This window comes from Ovis canadensis, chromosome 4 (genome assembly GCF_042477335.2).
Source record: "Ovis canadensis isolate MfBH-ARS-UI-01 breed Bighorn chromosome 4, ARS-UI_OviCan_v2, whole genome shotgun sequence".
Lineage (NCBI taxonomy): Eukaryota > Metazoa > Chordata > Mammalia > Artiodactyla > Bovidae > Ovis > Ovis canadensis.
The window spans coordinates 66,010,393-66,034,179 of record NC_091248.1 but is presented as its reverse complement, the minus strand read 5'-3'; the positions used below and the strand labels follow the sequence as shown (position 1 = coordinate 66,034,179).

General features: G+C 41.1%; 1 protein-coding gene across 22 annotated transcripts in view; it reads left to right on the top strand.

The window, feature by feature from the left end:
* ST7 (suppression of tumorigenicity 7) overlaps positions 1-23,787 on the top strand; it is a 276,264-nt gene that overhangs the window by 214,694 nt on the left and 37,783 nt on the right. For all 22 annotated transcript variants that reach the window (XM_069586679.1, XM_069586677.1, XM_069586685.1 and 19 more), the window contains 2 exons: positions 14,299-14,371; positions 15,862-15,964. In XM_069586679.1, coding sequence (XP_069442780.1) covers positions 14,299-14,371; positions 15,862-15,964 — 176 coding nt within the window. The remainder of the gene's footprint in view (positions 1-14,298; positions 14,372-15,861; positions 15,965-23,787) is intronic.

Genomic DNA, 23,787 nt, shown 5'->3' with positions numbered 1-23,787 from the left:
TATAAGTAAAAATTTTGTAGCATAAGATAAATATTTCTTCATATAGTTGAATCCTTGTTGCCTGCCACTCCCTTTGCTCTAAATTACTAAGATCAGTAGTGTTTGCTGATTGAATCATTGACTTCCCAGGTGGCACACCTTTTTATTTTATATCAGTCCTTTTTATTTCTTCAGTGAAGCTTTCTCCTTTGGTTGAAAGGGGACAACCTTAGATTGACTTTTTGAAGGTGGGACCAAACAACTTCATACTGTCTAGAATCCCCTGCAAAATCTAAGAACACAATTATGCATATATGTCGTTGTTTTCTTTCCATCATATCATGAACAGGAGTAAACAGAGAAATCTTATTGAAGACAGTCACATTGAAGATAGAATCACATCATGGTACAGTAATACGACATTATGGTCCACTAACAGGAAGGAGAAATGGGCTGTATTTTCATTAGTTTGTTTTTCACTTTTGTTTGTTCAGTTGGTCTGTTCATGGCTCCAGAAGAATCTGTCAAGGCTACATAAACTTCAGGTATATTAACTTCTTGTCTTACTAAGAAAAGTGATACTTGATACTCTGTAATCTTAGGTGGTTACAGGGAGTAATTCGGTTAATTTTTTCAAATTAATTCAGCAAACCTTTATGCTGAAGATACTTTTAGGTACTTCCAGATTTGAAGATGAATATGATTTATTCTGTGTTGCCAAGAAGCTTTCAGTCTGTTGGAGAAAGAGGTTAAAAACAAGCAACCCATAATGAATCAAGGTGGGGTGAATCTGTGCTCAGTGAATCAGTTTGAAACATGCTGCAGGGAGCAGTGAGAAAGAAACTCTTTGAGAGCAAGCCCTGTGTCCTCTTCTTGGACACTGATATACTACGGTAGATGTTCAGAGTGTCAGTGGTGAATGACCGACTTGTTAGATGGAGCTGCACTGTGAAATAGTGCTCTTACTTGTGAGGTGCTTTGGGACTTACTTATCTACTGGCTGCTACCCTTGAAAACATTGTTTTAGAGGTTTCAGTGTGAAATTGACCCTCAGCTGACCAATCTCATACATAGGAAGAGTAATGATATTTTTAAAATTACATCTTGATTGTTATTATAGATGAACAAAGGGAAATTAGGCAAAAAGATCATCACTGGAAAAAATTCTATCCTATCTAAGGTTTTGCCCCATGGGTTTTCTGAGACATCAAAATGACAGCTGTACTCATAATCACATAACTTTGTCCCAAGATTATTTCATTGAATTTCAAGTTTGTTGGTATGAGCCATTCATGACTTTTGAAAACTTAAGAGTCCTCCTCCCTGAGATGACCTTTCTTTTTTTTTTTTTTTTCAGTAGCACCATTCTCATAAAGGGTGCTTGGGAGCCAGAAGAGGTGTGGTTTGCTTTCTTTGTTTCTGGACAAAAATTTCACTTTTGTTTAACCTTGCTTCAGCTTTTACTCGTGCTTTCTTCCTGCCCTACTTTCCCACTATACTGCTTTGTCAAATAGACGTTTAGATTTAGAGCACAATCCAGTGTCATACATTCTGCTGGAATGCTGTGTGTGTGTGTGTGCTCAGTTGTGTCTGACTCTTCCAGCCCCGAGGACTGTAGCCAGCCAGGCTCCTCTGTTCATGGAACTGTAAGCAGAGATAAATGAAGTATACATGTTGAGAAATAACACGTTTCTGACTCCCTCTTAACGTATACATCAATACAGATCACTTTTGGCTCCTAGAAGCTAAATTAGAAGTAAATGTTTGCATGTCCAAGGAAGGTGATATAAAGTGATTTAATATGTTACTATGTTAATATAGGATTTTATTCAGCAAACACTGACCACCAACTATGTTTCAAACGTTGTTTTGTATTGTGGGTAGGAAGTAATGAAGAAACACTGCTTTAACCCCTAGAGCACACCATGTGAATAGGAGAGGGAAATGAGAATGGACAGTTGATGTGAAGGGTAAAGACTGACAGAGTTTAACCCAAGACGGAAGGGACACCTCACCCAAGGTGATGAGAGAAGCCACCCCCGTGGAGGTGGGGTCTGTGCTGCACCAAACAGTGAAGGTGCTGGAGACAAAGAAAACACATCCAAACACATTTGGGGCAGGACTGACACAGCTTGTATGGAGAACGTTGTTTCCCACCGAGCAGAGGGGTGGCGGAGGGCTGCAGCAGAAGATGCACTGGTGAGTTAAGCAGGAGCCAGACCTCAAAGAGCTTTGATTCTAGTTTGGATTTTGTTCTAAAGACTATGGAGAGACCCTGAAGGCAATTTCAGCAGAGGAAGGGCTTCATCTGCCTGCAGAGTGAAGAGAGTGGCATCGTGAATTCACACTCGGCCTCGTTTTGACTTGGACAGTGGGATGCCGAACCCCTGTGGTAGAGCTTTCAGAATTTCAGAATTCAGAATTCTGTCCTTCAGGGAGACATTTTCTAGGTTCTCCAACCAAGAAATGTAAAAAAGTTATTAATAGAGTTTGGTTTTTCTTCCTTTAACAACAAATGGAAATCCTAGTGCAGAAACTTTTTATTTCATGGATAATCGAAACTTCTTTTTTAAACTATAAGCACTTAATTTCATTTGCTCTCTGGTGATTTCATTCTTAACTCCAGGAAGTCAGACCTATATAAACCAGAAAAACCCTTATATAACCTGTTTTTTGAGGGGAATGTAACTAAGATGTTACATTAAGAGTCTGCCACGATTCATGCATCCTACCTACTTTCATCAATACCTGCATGCTTCTGTTGAGTGATAGCAGTGACACAAGGAGGAAAAGAGTGAAATGTGAGGAAGAGGTGGACGGTCTTTAGAGGGATCTTGCTTCCTGACACTTTAATTACAACTAATGTAGACACAGTTGGAGAGTAATTAATACCTTGGATTTAATTCTTATCAAAAAGAAAGAACTTTCAGTTCAGTTCAGTCATTCAGTCATGTCCAACTCTTTGTGACCCCATGGACTACAGCACGCCAGGCTTCCCTGTCCATCACCAACTCCCGCAGCCTACTCAAACTCATGTCCATCGAGTCAGTGATGCCATCCAGCCATCTCATCCTCTGTCGTCCCCTTCTCCTCCTGCCTTCAATCTTTCCCAGCATCAGGGTCTTTTCCAATGAGTCAGGTCTTCACATCAAGTGGCCAAAGTATTGGAGTTTCAACTTCAGCATCAGTCCTTCCAATGAATATTCAGAACAGATTTCCTTTAGGATGGACTGGTTGGATCTCCTTGCAGTCCAAGGGACTCTCAAGAGTCTTCTCCAACACCACAGTTCAAAAGCGTCAGTTCTTTGGTGCTCAGCTTTCTTTACAGTCCAACTCTCACATCCATACATGACTACTGGAAAAACCATAGCTTTGACTAGATGGACCTTTGTAGGCAAAGTAATGTCTCTGCTTTTTAATATACTATCTAGGTTGGTCATAGATTTTCTTCCAAGGAGTAAGAGTCTTTTAATTTCATGGTTGCATTCACCATCTGCAGTGATTTTGGAGCCCCCCCAAAATAAAGTCTCTCACCGTTTGTACTGTTTCCCCATAAATTTGCCATGAAATGATGGGACCAGATGCCATAATCTTAGTTTTCTGAATGTTGAGTTTTAAGCCAAAAACTTTTGGTTCTCCTCTTTCACTTTCATCAAGAGGCTCTTTAGTTCTTCACTTTCTGCCATAAGGATGGTGTCATCTGCGTATCTGAGGTTATTGATATTTCTCCCGGCAATCTTGATTCCAGCTTGTGCTTCATTCAGCCCAGCGTTTCTCATGATGTACTCTGCATATAAGTTAAATAAGCAGGGTGACAATATACAGCCTTGATGTACTCCTTTTCCAACTTGGCACCAGTCTGTTGTTCCATGTCCAGTTCTCACGGTTGCTTCCTGAACTGCATACAGACTTCTCAAGAGGCAGATCAGGTGGTCTGGTATTCCCATCTCTTTCAGAATTTTCCAGAGTTTGTTGTGATCCACACAGTCAAAGGCATTGACATAGTTACTAAAGTAGAAGTAGATGTTTTTCTGGAACTCTCTTGCCTTTTCCATGATCCAATAGATGTTCGCAATTTGATCTCTGGTTTCTCTGCCTTTTCTAAATCCAGCTTGAACATCTGGAAGTTCACGGTTCAGGTACTATTGAAGCCTGACTTGGAGAGTTCTGAGCATGACTTTGCTAGCATGAGAGTGCAATTGTGCGGTAGTTTGAGCATTCTCTGGCATTGCCTTTCTTAGGGAGTTGAATGAAAACGGACCTTTTCCAGTCCTGTGGCCACTGCTGCATTTTCCAAATTTGCTGGCATATTGAGTGAAGCACATTCACAGCATCATCTTTTAGGATTTGAACCAGCTCAATTGGAATTCCATCACCTCCACTAGCTTTGTTTATAGTGATGCTTCCTAAGTGATGCTTCCACTTGACTTTGCATGTCTGGCTCTAGTTGAGTGATCATACCATCATGATTATCTGGGTTGTGAGATCTTTTTTGTATAGCTCTTCTCTGTATTCCTGTCACCTCTTCTTAATATCTTCTGCTTCTGTTAGGTCCATACCTTTTCTGTCCTTTATTGAGCCCATCTTTGCATGAAATGTTCCCTTGGTATCTCTAATTTTCTTGAAGAGATATCTAGTCTTTCTCATTCTATTGTTTTCCTCTATGTCTTTGCACTGATCACTGAGGAGGGCTTTCTTATCTCTCCTTGCTATTCTTTGAAAACATGCATTCAGATGGGTATATCTTTCCTTTTCTTCTTTGCCTTTCACTTTTCTTCTCAGATCAGTTCAGTTGAGTTGCTCGGTAGTGTCTGACTGTTTGCAACCCCTTGAGTCGCAGAACGCCAGACCTCCCTGTCCATCACCAGCTCCCAGAGTTTACTCAGTCATGTCCGTTGTGTCAGTGATGCTATCCAACCATCTCATCCTCTGTCGTCCCCTTCCTCTCCTGCCTTCAATCTTTCCCAGCATCAGGCTCTTTTCAAATGAGTCAGCTCTTCGCATCAGGTGGCCAAAGTATTGGAGTTTCAGCTTCGATATCAGTTCTTCCAATGAACACCCAAGACTGATCTCCTTTAGGATGGACTGGTTGGATCCCCTTGCAGTCCAAGGGACTCTCAAGAGTCTTCTCCAACACCACAGTTCAAAAGCATCACTTCTTCAGCGCTCAGCTTTCTTTATAGTCCAACTCTCACATCCATACATGACTACTGGAAAAACTATAGCGTTGACTAGACAGACCATTGTTGGTAAAGTAATGTCTCTGCTTTTTAATATGCTGTCTAGGTTGGTCATAACTTTCATTCCAAGGAGTAAGCGTGTTTTTATTTCATGACTGCAGTCACCATCTGCAGTGATTTTGAAGCCCCCCAAAATAAAGTCAGCCACTCTTTCCACTGTTTCCCCATCTATTTGCCATGAAGTGATGGGTCCGGATGCCATGATCTTAGTTTTCTGAATGTTGAGCTTTAAGCCAACTTTTCACTCTCCCATTTCACTTTCATCAAGAGGCTCTTCTCTTCACAGCTATTTGTAAGGCCTCCTCAGACAACCATTTTGCCTTTTTGCATTTCTTTTTCTTGGGGATGGTCTTAATCCCTGCCTCTTGTACAGTGTCACGAACCTCCATCCGTAGTTCTTCAGGCACTCTGTCTATTAGATCTAACCCCTTGAATCTATTTGTCGCTTCTGCTGTATAATCATAAGGGATTTGTTTTAAGTCATACCTGAATGGTCTAGTGATTTTCCCTACTTTCTTCAATTTAAGTCTGAATTTGGCAATAAAGAGTTCATGATCTGAGCCACAGTCAGTTCCTGGTCTTGTTCTAGCTGGCTTTATAGAACTTCTCCATCTTTGGCTGCAAATAATGTAATCAATCTGATTTTGATGTTGACCATCTGGTGAGGTCCATGTGTAGAGTCTTCTCTTGTGTTGTTGGATGAGGGTGTTGCTATGACCACTGGAAAAACTCTATTAGCCTTTGCCCTGCTTCATTCCGTACTCCAAGGCCAAATTTGCCTATTACTCCAGGTATCTCTTGACTTCCAACTTTTATGTTCCAGTCCCCTATAATGAAAAGGACACCTTTTGGGGGTGTTAGTTCTAGAAGGTCTTGTAGGTCTTCATAGAACCGTTCATCTTCAGCTTCTTCAGTATTACTGGTCGGGGCATAGACTTGGATTACTGTGATATTGAATGGTTTGCCTTGGAAACAAACAGGGATCATTCTGTTGTCTTTGAGATTGCATCCAAGTACTGCATTTCGGACTCTTTTGTTGACTGTGATGGCTACTCCATTTCTTCTAAGGGTTTCTTGCCCACAGTAGTAGATATTATGGTTATCTGAGTTAAATTCACCCATTCCAGTTCATTTTAGTTCGCTGATTCCTAAAATGTCAATGTTCACTCTTGCTGTCTCCTGTTTGACCACTTTTAATTTGCCTTGATTCATGGACCTGACATTCCAGGTTCCTATGCAATATTGCTGTTTACAGCATCAGATCTTGCTTCCATCACCAGTCACATCCACAACTGGGTGTTGTTTTTGCTTTGGCTCCATCCCTTCATTCTTTCTGGAGTTATTTCTCCACTGATCTCCAGTAGCATATTGGGCACCTACTGACCTGGGGAGTTCATCTTTCCATGCCCTATCTTTTTGCCTTTTCATATTGTTCATGGGCTTCTCAAGACAAGAATATGGAAATGGTTTGCCATTTCCTTCTCCAGTGCACCACATTTTGTCAGAACTCTCCACCATGACCCGTCCATCTTGGGTGGCCCTACACAGCATGGCTCATAATTTCATTGAGTCAGACAAGGCTGTGGTCCATGTGATCAGATTGGTTAGTTTTCTGTGATTGTGGTTTTCAGTCTGTCTGTACTCTGATGGAGAAGGATAAGGGGCTTATGGAAGCTTCCTGAATGGAGAGACTGACTGAGGGGGAGACTGGGTCTTGTTCTGATGGGCGCGGCCATTCTTTAATCCAGTTTTCTGTTGATGGGTGGGCCTGTGTTCCCTCCCTGTTATTCACCTGGGGCTAAACGATGGTGGAGATGATGAAGATAATGGTGACCTCCTTCAAAAGGTCCCATGCCTGCACTGCTGCACTCAGTGCCCCCAACCTGCAGCTGGCCACCACCGACCCACACCTCTGCTGGAGACCTGGACACTCACAGGCAAGTCTGGTCAGTCTCTTGTGGGGTCACTGCTCCTTTCTCCTGGGTTCTGGTGCACACAAGGTTCTGTTTGTGCCCTCTAAGAATCTATTTCCCCATTCCTGTGTAGGTTCTGACAGCTATATGATGGGGTTGATGGCAACCTCCTCCAAGAGGGCTTATGCCGTACCCAAGTCTGCTTCACCCTGAGCCCCTGCTCCTGCACCTTGAGCCCCTGCTCCCGCAGCACTCCACTGCTGACCCGTACCTCCACAGGAGACACTCAAACACAGTTCTGTCCCAGTTTCTGTGGGGTCTTTGGGTCCTGGTGCACACAAGGTTTGTTTGAGCCCTCTGAATGTCTCTGGCAGGTATGTTTGATTCTAAACGTGATTTTGCCCTTCCTACCATCTTGCTGGGGCTTCTTCTTTGCCCTTGGACATGGGGTATCTCCTTAAAGTCTTTCCAGTGCCTCACAGTTTTACCTGTCATAACGATTAATAAATAGTTGCACACAGATTATTGCAGGCCACTGCAAATACAGGATGATCTCTAGAATACCATTTCTGGACTCTCTCCTTGGTATTGCTGTGGTCAGTATGTTTTTAAATCAGACCTTGCTGACAGCATAGCCCAGTTAACAAGCATGTACTCTGGGGGAAGCTCATATTTGTTCTAGGTGTATCGTGTTGTCATATTTCTTAACTGTTCTATTCCTCACTTTTTCCATCTGTTGAACAGGGCTAGCAATAGGTCCTATCTCATAGGACCTACTGGTCTGAGGATTAATGTGTGTACGTGATTAGCACCAGTGTCTGGGACTTAATAAGCCCTCGATAAATGTTAACTAGCGGTAATTTTGATGATGATAATGATCATATAGGAAGGAAGGTATACTTATGACATGTATGGAGCAAAGCTATAGGTGATAGGTTGAGTTACAACTATGACTGATAGGCTGGAATGATATGCTGAAACCATTACTATTTAATAGTTTAGATTTTATCTTAAGATTTAAAATTTAATGGAGTCATATGTGGATTTCATATTCCATATGAGTCATAGATTCCAAAATTCTCCTGGCTGAAGAAACAGAGAGAAGACCTGGCTTTGGGTGAAACTGGTCTGGATAGAATGTGGAGTGAAGGTTTGTTGACCACATAGTCTTAGGAACAAAGTGCTTCAGCTGCTCAACTTCAGGGCCACCCTTGCTGGTACTCAGAGATGGGACAGTGGCCATGGGCTCCTCAGGCTGCATGTTTCCCTGGCTCTGTACTGGTCAGGTTTCAGGGATCCAAAGGATTATTTACAGTGGTAAATCTCATATTTTGAAATCACTTATGGCTCTGTAATAAAAATAAGTTGAGAAGTTCTGAATACTGTGTCTTCAGTTAAAGGGCTAGAAGTATTTATTCTGGAAAAGATTAGGTTTAGAGGAGATAATTTAACCATCTTAATAGTTGAAAGGTCAACTTGAGAAATAATCAGATTCTGTTTATTAAAGTAAGAAGGAGTTTTTAGATAAGGATGCATAGAGGGAACGGAGGGTCCAAAGTGATGAAAGGCAAAGGAGAGAAGACAGCTTCAGGATCATAGGTTTGGCTTTTTTTTTTCACCTTTTTAAAATTGAGATATAAATTATGTCCTGTAACATGCACAAGTCTTAAACATATAGCTGGATGACTTTTCAGTTGTGTTTGAGTGAGTGAGTAAAGTTGTTCAGTCGTGTCCGACTCTGTGACCCCATGGACTGTAACCTGCCTGGCTCCTCACTCCATGGGATTCTCCAGGCAAGAATACTAGAGTGGTTAGCCATTTTCTTCTTCAGGGGATCTTCCTGACTCAGGGATCAAACCTGGGTCTCCCACTCTGCAGGCAGACTCTTTACCATCTGAGCCACCAGTTATGAATACACACCTCTGTGATCACCACCCAGGATCATAGAATTTTCCCCTCCAACCCAGCTGTAACCATTTTTCTGACTTCTCTCACCATATATTAGTTTTGCAAACTTCACACAATCTCTTTGGAGTACTCTCCACCAATCATTTATCTGTCTTCTGACTAAATTCCATTTCCAGTTATATATCCAAGAAAAATGAGGGGTTTTTTTTAAAATAAGAAAAAACATACACAAGAATGATAACAACAGCTTTCTATATAATAGTGAAAAACTGGAAAACAATCCAAATAGCCATGAGCAAGAGAATAAACATATTGTGCTATGTTCACACAATGAAATGCTACTCAGCAATAAAAAGGATTGAGATACTGGTGTATGCTACAACATGGATGAACCTCAGAAATATCATTTGGAATGAAAGAAGCCTGACATGAAAGTGCATACACTATGATTCTAATTCTGTGGAGTTCAAGACTGTAGCTTTTAATTAAAGTCTTTCATGTCTATTTGATTTTACATGCCTAAGATGCTTAGAGAAAGTTCTTCCCTTTTCATAAAAGTATCTATATGAAGCACAAGATGGCAAAGAAGTGGAAGGAAAAGTAACGCCAGCAGCTTAAGTGAGAGACATCGGCATTCCTTCTTTCTGTAATGAGTAATGGAAATATGTGATGTCTCATTATTTCCTTTCATTTCCTCCTTGGATTCTAATCCTTAAAGAGACTTCCTGGCAATAGTGGTAGACAGAAAAGCACTGCATAGTTAGAGTCTCTTCATACAAATTGGACTTAGAATAATTTCAAGTCTCTTCCTCAAAATAAAATTTCTGAATAAAGTATAAGAAGTATAGGAAAGCATCTTATTTGGTGTTATTTCCTGCTTTAAACTTCTGATACGGCCGTTTTCATCACTACTGTTAGTCGCTCTGTTCCCTGTACCATTAGTGGTCACTGGGGGACAGGTATGGGTGAGAAGGGTACAAATAAAGAGCCAGCATAAGAGAATTCCTTTGGGAAAGTTGTAGTTTTGATAGTAGTGGTGGTTACATGAATCTAGCCTTGGGATGAAATTGCATAGAACCGCAAACTTATAGGAATGCATGTAAAAAATGGTGAAAACTGAATAAGGTCTGTAATTGATTTAATAGTACTATACCAGTGTCAGTCTCTGGGTTTTTTATATCATTATACAGTTTTGTGAGTTGTTACCATTTGAGGGAAGCTGCAACTCCTTGTGACACTATAATTATTTCAAAATAATAATTTTAAAAATTATAATAAGCAGCAACCAGCAAGTCTCAGTCTTTTATTTTCCCTACCAAATGAAAAAGGCAGTGCTTATGGGGCAAGCAGCCCATAGTAATTAGCTTTCTCCTAAAGGTAGTGTATATGGTTTTTCTTAAAAACTGTGCCAAAACATGCAGTTCCTGCCTCTGATTTAGATGTTAGGCAGTTATTAGATTAAAATATGGTTAACAATTGCATACTGCAAAAGAATACACTAACTTTTTTAAAGGCATGTAAATACATTTTCTAGGTCTGCAGGGCTGACAGCACTTTCTGTAAGTTCTGCCTTTGTCTGTTTATGCTGTCTGTGTCTGGCTCTACCAATGTATTTGCCCATGATCTTGCTTCAGGCAGTTAGTAAAAGGAATCCTTCTATTTAGCATCATCATTATCCTTTAAAAATTCACTTATTACATGCACATCACAGGAAGCTTTCGAAATTCAGATAAACAGTAGAAAATTGTCTATAATCCCAGCACCCAGAAATAAAACTCAATATTTCATATGTATGATTCCAGCTTTTTTATCTCTCTGTATATAAATGCCTTTCTTAAAATATGTGAAATCATAATTTTTATAAACTTGTTTTACTTATTGATGTGTACACAATAATGTGAAACTTTCCCAGCTCATTAAATACTTATCTACCGTATAGCTTAATCACTGCCCAGAATTGCACCTTGTGGATGGTGTAGCACCTTAGCCTTTCTCCTATGATTGGACATTTAGGCTGTTTGCAGTTTTCTACCATTAGAAACAATGTTGTGGTCAACATCCTTAAGGTTAAATCTTCATGCACAATCATGATGACTTCCCTTAAGATAAAGCCTTAGATGTAGAATTGCTGGGTAGGCAAAATGTTAAAGCATTTGATTTATGTTGTCAGAAATAAGTGTCATTTACAAAGATATGTTGTAAAAGAAAGCCTTATTTGAACAAGATGCTTTACCTGAAGGGATATTTAGGATCAATTTCTTTATAATGATTCATCCCCTCCTTAGAGACAGATTGCCATTACCAAATAGATGTCTTGGTTTGACAGAATTAAAAGAAAAATATTGAAACTATATAAGTAAGTTATGCAAGAATTGTTTGCTAGTTTTTCATTTTTGTTTAACAATGAAAGCAAAATAGTATACTAAAGAGGTAACAAATGAAATAAACTTGCTACTAGTGGAGAATTGTGGTATTTATATTTTTCCTTCCCCCATTTGATACTGACTAAAATATATTTTTTAAAATTAAATATTATGATCATGCACATATACTACCAACATCTTCACATACAATGAAGGAATAAGGGTAAACATTTTTTAAATGGGGAAAATATACCATAGTAGTTGTAATGTTGCAGAGTTGTGAATGTCTTGTCTATAGGAGTGAAAGGGTTAAAGATTGCCTTTGATTAGGCATCTCTAATATTCTGCTGGAACACCTCAGTCATATATATGTTTTTGCATTTCCAACTAGGTGAATGTATTCCTTTGCTTCAAAACAACCTGATCCTTCTCCCTGAGAAGCTAAATCCTTAGCAGCAGGTTTTCTTTCATTTTTCAAGTGAGGCTTCCTCTTGGGCTGCCACCTTCAAATAATTTTGACCATTATTTTCAATTTCAGCTCCTTTCCAGGACTAATCCTTTGTTCCCATTTCATAGAAAGGTTCTAGACTGACACAGAAGAAGCACAGATCCCTCTATGAAGGGTGAAAACAGAGCTTACATGCGTGCTGAGTCGCTGCAGTTGTGTCCAGCTCTTTGTGACCCTATGAAATGTAGCCCGCCAGGCTCCTCTGACCGTGGGATTCTCCAGGCAAGAATACTGGAGTGGGTTGCCATGCCCTCCTCTAGGGGATCTTCCCAACTGACCCAGGGATTGAACCCGCTTCTCTTATGTCTTGTGCATTAGCAGGAGGGTTCTTCATGAGGGAAGCTATGGGGCTTCCCTCATAGCTCAGTTGGTAAAGAATCTACCTGCAGTGTAGGAGACTCCGGTTCGATTCCTGGGTCTGGAAGATCCCCTGGAGAAGGGATAGGCTATCCATTCCAGTATTCTTGGGCTTCCCTTGTGACTCAGCTGGTAAAGAATCCACCCGCAATGCGGGAGACCTGGGTTCGATCCCTGGGTTGGGAAGATTCCCTGGAGAAGGGAAAGGCTACCCACTCTAGTATTCTGGCCTGGAGAATTCCATGGACTATACAGTCCATGGGGTCACAAAGAGTCAGACACAACTGAGCGAATTTCACTTTACTCCTTACCACTAGTGCCACCTGGGAAGCCTGAAAACCAGGCTTAGATAATGTTTAAACGAAAGGTCTGAACTTAAAAAAAGAGAAAAAGGTTTAAACTTTTAAGTAGAATGTGTATTATCTGCAACTTTTTTTATTATCTTCTAATAACAGTCAATAAGTTGACCCTAGCAAACAAGACAATTGATTCCTGGACTGATTTCCCATACTGTTGTTCAGTTGCTAAGTCTTGTCTGACTTTTGCAACCCCAGGGACTGTAGCACACCAGGATCCTCTGTCCTTCACCACTGGGAAGTGGTTAAATATTTAGATATTGGAAAAACAACAAGACAAATCCATGAGTGTCTGACCTTTTTTTTTTTCCTTAGTCACAAGCACATTTTTATACTGGGCTTACGATGCTGAAGTTTTGTTTGAATATAACTTATGAGATCAGAATTGCAGAGACATCTGACCCTTTCAATTCTGTATTGGTATTTTCTCTGATTATTTGTATTTTATCAATGTCATTGAAATTGCCTTCAAAGAGAAATTCCTCATGCTGAAGTTGGTGGTAAATAATGGTTATTGAATGAGAGATTGTTTTTCTTTTATGAAATTATTTTCTCCTGCTGCTGTCTTATGTCTAGTTATGGACTTTGCTTTTCATTCCTACTATAATGTCATTCTTCTAAAGTTGAAAACAGCCCTACAAGAAACTTGAAGAGAATTCCAAGTGTTAAGAGTTCTTCTAACCTAGAGTGAATTTTGTAGCACCTTAGAATGGCATATTTTTACCTGGTCTGAATTAAGAAAGTATTTCTATGTCATAGTAGTATAAATTACTATGAGTGTTAAAGAAATACAGTTCTGGTACGAAATAAGATCATAATTTAAATACAAATCTGCCCCCCATCAAGGGACTACCCTCTCTGAGTTTATCTACTCTTAGTTGCACTCTGCGCTCTATTCCCTGTAAATGGAATCTGGTACTCATCCTTACCCCTCCATCTGAAATTATCTATACAAACCAAAAGGACCTGTTTTTCTGGGCAACAGATTAGGCTTCTTAATTTGAAAGGGGCTTTGTCATGGGTTTTTAATGAACAAAATTGTATAGTTTTATAAAGATTTCATATGTACATATAAATGTATATAGCTTTATAAAGATTTTTCTTCTCACGGGTAACAAAAAAACTGAATATAAATTTCTTGAAGCTTAATGCAAAGGAAATCTGGTTTAAATTTAAACCAGGTTTAAATTTTTAAATAATAGGTTTTTAAAATAAATTGATTTATCACTAAAATACTTATATTTTTAAAAAATCCAGGTAACATTTTTTTCTTCACTTTAGTATTTCATATACCTCTTAAGAAATTTTATAAGTAACAAAGAGGTCCTATTTGCCTTTCTTAATATCAAGGCTATTCATGTAATACTTATTTTATGTATTTATAGCTATTCTCTGCTTAAACTCAACATATGAAAATATACGTTTTAAAACAGAAGATGATTGCCAGACAGTGTGGTGGGCTTTAAACATGAATTACTTACAGAAAAATGAATTACCTTGTTTGTCACATACCACCCAGATACATAAACAGCTGTGTACTGTATACATTGATTGACATATTCTTAACTTGTGCTTTATTAGGCTTATATGATTAAAATGCTAGTGTATTTAAAATTATTGCTCTTTGTTTCTACAAAGGTATAACAGCTCCTACTTTTCTTTTCTCTCTGACAGATATAAGCTTACCAAAGTCGGCAACAATATGCTACACCGCTGCCTTGCTCAAAGCAAGAGCTGTCTCTGACAAGTAAGTGGATAGTGACCTGGCGGTACTAGGTGTCAGTCTGGACTGAAGGAGACGCTTTGTGTCTGAGGGTTTCTCTGGAAGTTTTCCTTAGTCTGTGAGACCCCTGCTTATAAGCATGCATTTTCCAAAACCTGCTGATCTTTCCTTTCACTACTAGAAGGAGGGAATGCATATACCCAGGAATTGTAATGGTGAATGGGTCCCTAAAGAGGGATTTGTATGAAATTCCATGCCTCTGAGGTGACTTTTTTCCTTTTTTTTTCTTTTTCTTTTTTTTTTGCCAGACCACAGATACCAAAAGGCCTGCTTGAGACTTACACAAAAATGCCTTCTTCGATTCTTTTTTTTTTTTTTTTTTTTTTGGCGTATTCCTCTTCCTCCAGCAGTCCAGAATGGGGTAGTGGTCATAACAGAGATGTAATACAGTAAAAGGGGATGGCCATCCCCCATTCTTTATCTCAGCAATTCCAAACTGACTCCCCACCCAGGGTTCCTTTACCTTGAGTCACCATCTCAGTGGGACCTTGGCCCTTTTTATTCAGGCAGGTGACAACGGCATAGAGAATTTCCATAAACCAGGTGACTGGCAGGTGAAAGAGAACAGATGGCTTAACTGGTTTTGAATTCATAAACGCTTATATGTCCCACTCCACTCCCTCTGGAGCATTGAAAAGCAGATACCAGGAAAAGAACACAGCCTCTGCTGTGTCAGACAGGTTTGCTGTTCAGTGTGTGTGCACTTCAAGACCGAAGTAATTTTCTTTCATTCTTTTTTATCCTGTAGATCGCCAGTACCTACTGCAACATCTTTTCTCCCTACACAGCGACTCCAGCTTGGGAGGGCAGGGCCAGGGTTGTCACAGCTTCCCCTGTGGTGTCTGCCTGCCAAGCACAGCTCTGGAGTTAGCCCTGGGTGTGAGGTGAGAAAGAGATTGCATGGTCTGGTTTTTTTCATTCACTCGGGCAGGTGTCTTGCCCGCAGTTTGGGCATGCACACGCCCCCTGCCGGAATGGCCCCCAGCAGGCTCGCCTGCTTCTGAAGCTGCAAGACTTAACCCTCCATCGCAGCACTGACATGGGGTTGGGAGCCTCCTTTAAAATTCTCCCCAGTTCTGTTTTTAACCAAGTGCGCTCTTCTGTAACCTAGTTTTCTCTTTTTCCTACACTGTCTGCCCTTGTCAGTCCTCCCTCCTCCCCTGACCTAAGCAGGTACCTCCTAGAAAACTTAGATTAGCTATTTAGACAGAGAGACTTGACAGCTGAATTGAATTCCTTCCATGATTAGACACAAGCACGCTTTCTGCTTCTGCTGGGGTTTTTGTTGGCCTCTGTCTGAAGGGTCTCTCAGAGGTCTGATGCAGTGGAGGTTTGGAGAGCTCATGCCTTTGGCTCGCTGTGGTTTTTCTGGGCCCTTGATGTGTGGATGCCTTTCCGGGTTAATGCCCAAGCAGTGGTCCCAACTGGATGGTGTTTGTCTTTCTGCTTTTCAGATTCTCTCCTGAGGCTGCATCTCGGCGGGGGCTGAGCACAGCAGAGATGAATGCGGTAGAGGCCATTCACAGAGCTGTGGAATTCAACCCTCACGTGCCAAAAGTGAGTCTGTGGAATCCCCATAGGAGCTCGTTATGAGAGCAGAGAGTATGTGGTGACCACAATGTCATGCCTCGAATACACCCAGTTCTGAAAAGACTGAATTGCAACCAGTGAATTTTGGTTGAGGCCCTGCATAGGCTATGCTTATTAGCCTCATTTTTAAGCAAAAGCTACATTCAAGAGGCTTTGGGGCCCATTTGGGGGCTTCTTATAGTAAAGGTAAATTGATAGATCTAGCTTAGGCAGGCCAGATCAGGAAGCCTGAAATTGGCAAAATATGGAGATCCCCAAGGATGCTGATGCATTTGATAGGAACTGCACATCAGTTATGGTCTTACTTAGAACCAACTGGAGAAATGAACCTTGCTGTGAATAGCAGTGGTAAAAAAAAATTACTAATATGAAATTCTGTGTCTCCATAAGTGAAATGAAGTAAAAGTCATGCAGTTGTGTCAGACTCTTTGCGACCCCATGGACTATGCAGTCCATGGAATTCTCCAGGCCAGAATACTGGAGTGATATCTTTTCCCTTCTCCAGGGGATCTTCTCAACCCAGGGGTCAAACCCAGGTCTCCCACATTTCAGGTAGATTCTCTACCAGCTGAGCCACAAGGAAAGCCCGAGAGTACTGGAGTGGGTAGCCTAACCCTTCTCAAAGCAGATCTTCCCGACCCAGGAATCAAACCGGGGTCTCTTGCATTGCAGGCAGAGTCTTTACCAACTGAGCTATCAGAAAAGCCCATAAGTAAATGATAATTAATCAGTATTGGCCAGCAAATAATGAAAACCTCACAGTATGGAGTAATTTTCTTTTGACTTGTGAGTGCTATTTTAATAGGAAATATTTGTCTTATTAACCACAAGACTGATCAACTTATAAATATTCAGTATTTCCTCTGTGTTTTTTATCAATTTGATTTTAAGGGAATCAAATCATGGCAGAGGATATTTCTGTGATCTTTTATTCAGAAGGAGAGTGTGTGTTCATGAATTACCTGTCTTTGAGTACCTGCTCAAAGACCATGATAGGTTTATTGCTGAGGGCCATTTCTGTTTCTGGATATTATAAAGCACATTTTGACCTCTAGAAAACCTCCTATAGTTCACATCAGGTACAAGACAGTTTTCTTGGCAGAATGTCTGATGAAAATTTCCGTTGGTGAACAGTGACAAAATAAGGCTGTTTTATTGCAGTACTATAGCAAAAGGGTGAGTTTGGGGCGTGTGTATGTGTGCCTGTGTGATGACTTATGGAGTTACCTACTTTAATTTACTTTGTTGATCTCCAGAGTGACAGAGATAGGTGATCTCTATCATTCCTAAGATTTTACTCAGATCATGGTCATCTTCTCACAAAACAGGAAACTGAAGAGGGGTGCACAGTGCCACCTTTGCAGAAGGATATATTTATCTACTGTAGTCTCAGTGGATAATGAGCAGCGTAGTATTTGTAGACTTAGGTATTGTATATAGGGTGGTATAAAATATATATCTATTTAATATCTTTTCAGATAAGTTAAAAATGTATTATCAAATTTAATTAAAATGTAAAATGAATCATGAAAATATTATCCTGAATTACAGTAAACTTAGGTCATCAATTAATATTTATTGAATGCCATTCTCTAACTACATAGCTATTTTATGAGCACACATAAGTCTCTTTTACAAACAGTATTGGGCAATTGAGTCCTAGATTCTGAGACAAAAACTTGGGTTCCAGTTCTGGCTCTGTCATTTACTAATCATGGGATCTTGAGTTTAACATCTCTGAACTCCAAGTTTTCCCTTGTCCTCCAAGTGAAGATAAAAATATAAGCCTCTCCTATGTTCTCTGATAACGATCAAGTGAGATGATATATTTAAAGTTCTTTGAAAATACTTTAGCGTGCCATATATTTGTAAATCATTAAAATTATTGATATTTGGCTTGTTGGCAGCTCTTCAAGTATGGGACCTAAGTCTTAACTTTTTCGGTTATACCGGCCTAAGCCTTGTCATCCTGAGACACAAGCTAGAAAACTGCAGCAATCCTTGGAACAATGCTTGTTGATTAGACATTTTAACTGAAGCTGTCATTTAATTCTAGATAATGGTCTTAAATGGTTGAGCCTCCAGAAGAGTAATAAGAGCCCTAAGAAATACTTTAAAGCTGCCATGGAAGAATTTGACTCAGTCAACTAGTATTCTAGTTGCAAAATATAAGTCTTATAAAAGTGGAAATAATTAGAACAAGTTGAGAATATTTGATTTCACTCTAGCTTCCAGTCATTAAACCAATAGGACATGGGAATAAACTGATTCTCTGCCACTTTGCTTTACTGATGATTGTGCTGAGGAGAAAACTTGTTTCCAGATCCTCCTCATTATTTACATTTCTATGGGGAAAAAGCCCCATGAATCACTGACCTCATATATGCAGAGTTAATCACAAACCTCTGGTTCAGTTCAGTTCAGTCTCTCAGTCATGTCCGACTCTTTGCGACCCCACAAACTGCAGCACGCCAGGCCTCCCTGTCCATCACCAACTCCCGGAGTTCACCCAAACTCATGTGCATCGAGTCAGTGATACCATCCAGCCATCTCATTCTGTGTCGTCCCCTTCTCCTCCTGCCCCCAATCCCTCCCAGCATCAGAGTCTTTTCCAATGAGTCAGCTCTTCGCGTGAGGTGGCCAAAGTATTGGAGTTTCAGCCTCAGCATCAGTCCTTCCAATGAAATCTCTGGTACATGTGTACATATGCAGACTGCTAGTAATATCTTTTATACATGTTCTATTTGTTGGGACTGCTTCCTAATACTTTAGTAGACATGCACACACAAATGTGCATGCGTGTACACATGCATGTGTGTGTGTGTGTGTATGTATCAGTTCAGTTCAGTTGCTCAGTCGTGTCCAACTCTCTGCAACTCCATGAATCGCAGCACGCCAGGCCTCCCTGTTCATCACCATCTCCCAGAGTTCACTCAGACTCACATCCATCGAGTCAGTGATGCCATCCAGCCATCTCATCCTCGGTCGTCCCCTTCTCCTCCAGCCCCCAATCCCTCCCAGGATCAGAGTCTTTTCCAATGAGTCAGCTCTTTGCATGAGGTGGCCAAAGTACTGGAGTTTCAGCTTTAGCATCATTTCTTCCAAAGAAATCCCAGGGCTGTTCTCCTTCAGAATGGACTGGTTGGATCTCCTTGCAGTCCAAGGGACTCTCAAGAGTCTTCTCCAACACCATAGTTCAAAAGCATCAATTCTTCGGCGCTCAGCCTTCTTCACAGTCCAACTCTCACATCCATACATGACCACTGGAAAAACCATAGCCTTGATTAGACGGACCTTAGTCAGCAAAGTAATGTCTCTGCTTTTGAATATACTATCTAGGTTGGTCATAACTTTTCTTCCAAGGAGTAAGCGTCTTTTAATTTCATGGCTGCAGTCACCATCTGCAGTGATTTTGGAGCCCCAAAAAATAGGCTGACACTGTTTCCACTGTTTTCCCATCTATTTCCCGTGAAGTGATGGGACCGGATGCCATGATCTTCATTTTCTGAATGTTGAGCTTTAAGCCAACTTTTTCACTCTCCTCTTTCACTTTCATCAAGAGGCTTTTTAGCTCCTCTTCACTTTCTGCCATAAGGGTGGTGTCATCTGCATATCTGAGGTTATTGATATTTCTCCCGGCAATCTTGATTCCAGCTTGTGTTTCTTCCAGTCCAGCGTTTCTCATGATGTACTCTGCATATAAGTTAAATAAGCAGGGTGACAATACACAGCCTTGATGTACTCCTTTTCCTATTTGGAACCAGTCTGTTGTTCCATGTCCAGTTCTAACTGTTACTTCCTGACCTGCATACAGATTTCTCAAGAGGCAGGTCAGGTGGTCTGGTATTTCCATCTCTTTCAGAATTTTCCAGTTTATTGTGATCCACACAGTCAAAGGCTTTGGCATAGTGAATAAAGCAGAAATAGATGTTTTTCTGGAACTCTCTTGCTTTTTCCATGATCCAGCGGATGTTGGCAATTTGATCTCTGGTTCCTCTGCCTTTTCTAAAACCAGCTTGAACATCAGGGAGTTCACGGTTCACGTATTGCTGAAGCCTGGCTTGGAGAATTTTGAGCATTACTTTACTAGCATGTGAGATGAGTGCAATTGTGTGGTAGTTTGAGCATTCTTTGGCATTGCCTTTCTTTGGAATTGGAATGAAAACTGACCTTTTCCAGTCCTGTGGCCACTGCTGAATTTTCCAAATTTGCTGGCATATTGAGTGCAGCACTTTGACAGCATCATCTTTCAGGATTTAAAACAGCTCAACTGAAATTCCATCACCTCCACTAGCTTTGTTCGTAGTGATGCTTTCTAAGGCCCACTTGACTTCACATTCCAAGATGTCTGGCTCTAGATGAGTGATCACATCATCATGATTATCTGGGTCGTGAAGATCTTTTTTGTACAGTTCTTCTGTGTATTCTTCTTAATATCTTCTGCTTCTGTTAGGTTCATACCATTCCTGTCCTTTATCGAGCCTATCTTTGCATGAAATGTTCCCTTGGTGTGTATGTATATGGGTGCCTTTTCAGGCAGAGAGTAGCCTTAATTCTAATGAGACATCAGTGGAGGGTATAAACACTTAAGATTCTGTTAGTAAGAAGGAACTTTAAATGTCATGTGGGATGCCTCCAAGATTTTAAGCTTAAATCTCTCATAATGATTCTATGAAAGTTATGTTTATTATTGATATCTGTTAATGTTTACTGTGGAGAAGGCAATGGCACCCCACTCCGGTACTCTTGCCTGGAAAATCCCATGGATGGAGGAGCCTGGTGGGCTGCAGTCAATGGGGTCGCGAGGAGTCGGACACAACTGAGCGACTTCACTTTCTTTTCACTTTCATGCACTGGAGAAGGAAATGGCAACCCACTCCAGTGTTCTTGCCTAGAGAATCCCAGGGACGGGGGAGCCTGGTGGGCTGCCGTCTACGGGGTCGCACAGAGTCGAACACGACTGAAGTGACTTAGCAGTAGCAATAGCAATGTTTAATGTGTGGCAAGCACAGTGCTAACTGAACCACATATGCCATCTTATTTATTTTTCATAACAACACTGTGATACTGTTATCCCTGCTACGCCATAAGTAAATGACAGAGCCTGAACTGATTCTGGGTTATCTAGCTCTTAAACATCTCCCTCCACTGTCTCTCAGATCCTGCCAGGTGGCAGACCAGCCTAGGCACTAACCTTCAAATGATGGCAGCCTCATCCCCTCCCAAGGCACTTGATTCCTGTGGACAATCCAGATTTCTTCAGGGTGTTATCGTGTCTTACTTACTTCCATAGTTTCTTTTCCTCTTTCACAAGAAGTTTTCAGTGGCCTACCCCTGGAATTTTCAGTATATACATGCTGTTTTACCCAATTACAGCCTGCTTGGAAGGAGAAAAAATACCAACTATGATAACTGTGAATTGCCTTCCATAAATTTATAGTTTAGTTCCAACCCCAGTAAGAATAGTTAATATTTCAATGTCCAGTGATAAATATTAGTTATTTACCCCAGGAGGGTTATTCCTAGGAACTCTCTTCACCTGCAAACATAAAGAATAGAGAGTACTGCTCCTAACCACACCACAGGACTGAGAAATAAATAACAATAGTACAAAGTTGTGGATTTTTGTTCTGAAGGAGAGCCTCAAAGTTGTTTGATTCCAAACATGATTTCTAAAGCTTTAGATTGCAGCAAAGTATACGGAGGAAGCACCCCATAGACTCACACTGCCATCAAATTGTGTTACTCCCTTCCCGAGGAAGTGCAGCTGTGTCTCCAGCCCTACAGAAGGTGTCAGCTCCTTGGATAGTTTTTCAGGACTTCTTATGAACTAATCCAACTTGTCTTTTCATTTTTCCCTAGTTCCTTCCAATGGGCCATCCTCCTCACCCTTCACCCCAACTATTACAAGTCACCACTGGGGAGCATGTACCTCCCCATCCCAGAATCATTCTTCCCCTCTGGTCTCTCACTACAGCGCACTGATTATGTACCTACTGGTCACCTCTTTTGAGTTTGATGAGGGGGTCTTAGGATCTTAATCATGCTGGTGATTTTCAAGACCTGGGTACACAGTTCAAAAAGACAAAGCTTTAAACCATTAGGGGAGTTTCCCATTCAATATGCTTAAAATAGGAGTTTTGAGTTTAAAGAGGGTTTCTCCATATTTTAAAGAAAATTTCCCTCATGTTGTTGTTGTTCTGTCGCTCAGTCGTGTCTGACTCTGCAACCCCATGGACTGCAGCATGCCAGGCTTCACTGTCCTTCACCATGTAATGCTGGACCAATGAAGGGCCAGCTCGGTTCTATATTTTGTATTGTTACATTGTATTGCTATCTATTGTTTAATGGATTTTTAGCTTCAGTTTTCTTCTTCTGCTTTCCCTACAGATTGCTTTCCCACCTGCTCTGCTCTTGCTCAGCCTGACAAGGAGGGGTACATTTCTATCAGTGATCTTTACACAGATCTAAGCTAATGAGTTTATGTGCTCTTAGTATGCCACACCTTCATCTCAAGGCTCTCGCTGTGAAGAGATGCATTTTTGGTTTGGAGGATGTTGCATTCACTCCTTCAGGGTGCTAAAGATAAATTTCACTTTTACAAATGTCCCAAAAATGACTAAATTATTGGTTTGTTACAAGCTGCATTAGGTATGGTTTTTCCTTCCATGCTACTGCTGCTGCTAAGTCGCTTCAGTCGTGTCCGACTCTTTGTGACCCCATAGACATCAGCCCACCAGGCTCCCCCATCCCTGGGATTCTCCAGGCAAGAACACTGGAGTGGGTTGCCATTTCCTTCTCCAATGCATGAAAGTGAGAAGTGAAACTGAAGTTGCTCAGTCGTGTCCAACTCTTAGTGACCCCATGGACTGCAGCCTACCAGGCTTCTCCGCCCATGGGATTTTCCAGGCAAGAGTACTGAGTGGGTTGCCATTGCCTTCTCCGTTTCCCACCATAGTGGTATTATGTATATATATATATTTGAGAAAAGAGTAAAGAAATCATTCATAATCCCTTCATATCTAGTCACGGTGGTGGTGGTTTAGTCACTAAGTCGTGTCTGACTCTTGCGACCCCATGGACTGTAGCCCGCTAGGCTCTTCTCTGTCCATGGGATTCTCCAGGCAAGAATACTAAAGTGGGTTGACATTTCTTTCTCCAGAGGATCTTCCCAACCCAAGGATCGAACCCATGTCTCCTGCATTGTAGGTAGATTCTTTACCAACCGAGCCACCAGGGAAGCCCCCATATCTAGAGGAGTAAGTGAAGTGAAGTCACTCAGTCGTGTCCAACTCTTTGCGACCCCATGGGCTGCAGCCTCCCAAGCTCCTCGGTCCATGGGATTTTCCAGGCAAGAGTAATGAAGTGGGTTGTCATTTCCTTCTCCAGGGGATCTTCCCAACTCAGGGATTGAACCCGGGTCTCCCACATTGCAGGCGAATGCTTTACCCTCTAAGCCACCAGGGAAGCCAAAAATATTTCTTTGAGCCGCTTTTTGGGGCCGGGGGGGTGGGTGGTGTGCAGCAAGAATACTGGAGTGGGTTGCCATTCCCTTCTCCAGGAGATCTTCCTGACCCAGGGATTGAACTCAGGTCTCCCACATTGTAGGCAGATGTTTTACCATCTGAGCCACCAGGGAAGTCACCAGAAGGAGTAAATATATCCCTAATTCCCAACCATATACTCCAACTGAACAGTCCCATGTTAATTTTAAAAAATATGAATATGCTGTGTGATTGTGATTCCTAAGTATTAAAAAAAATGCATAGAAAAAAGGCAGGTAGAAAATA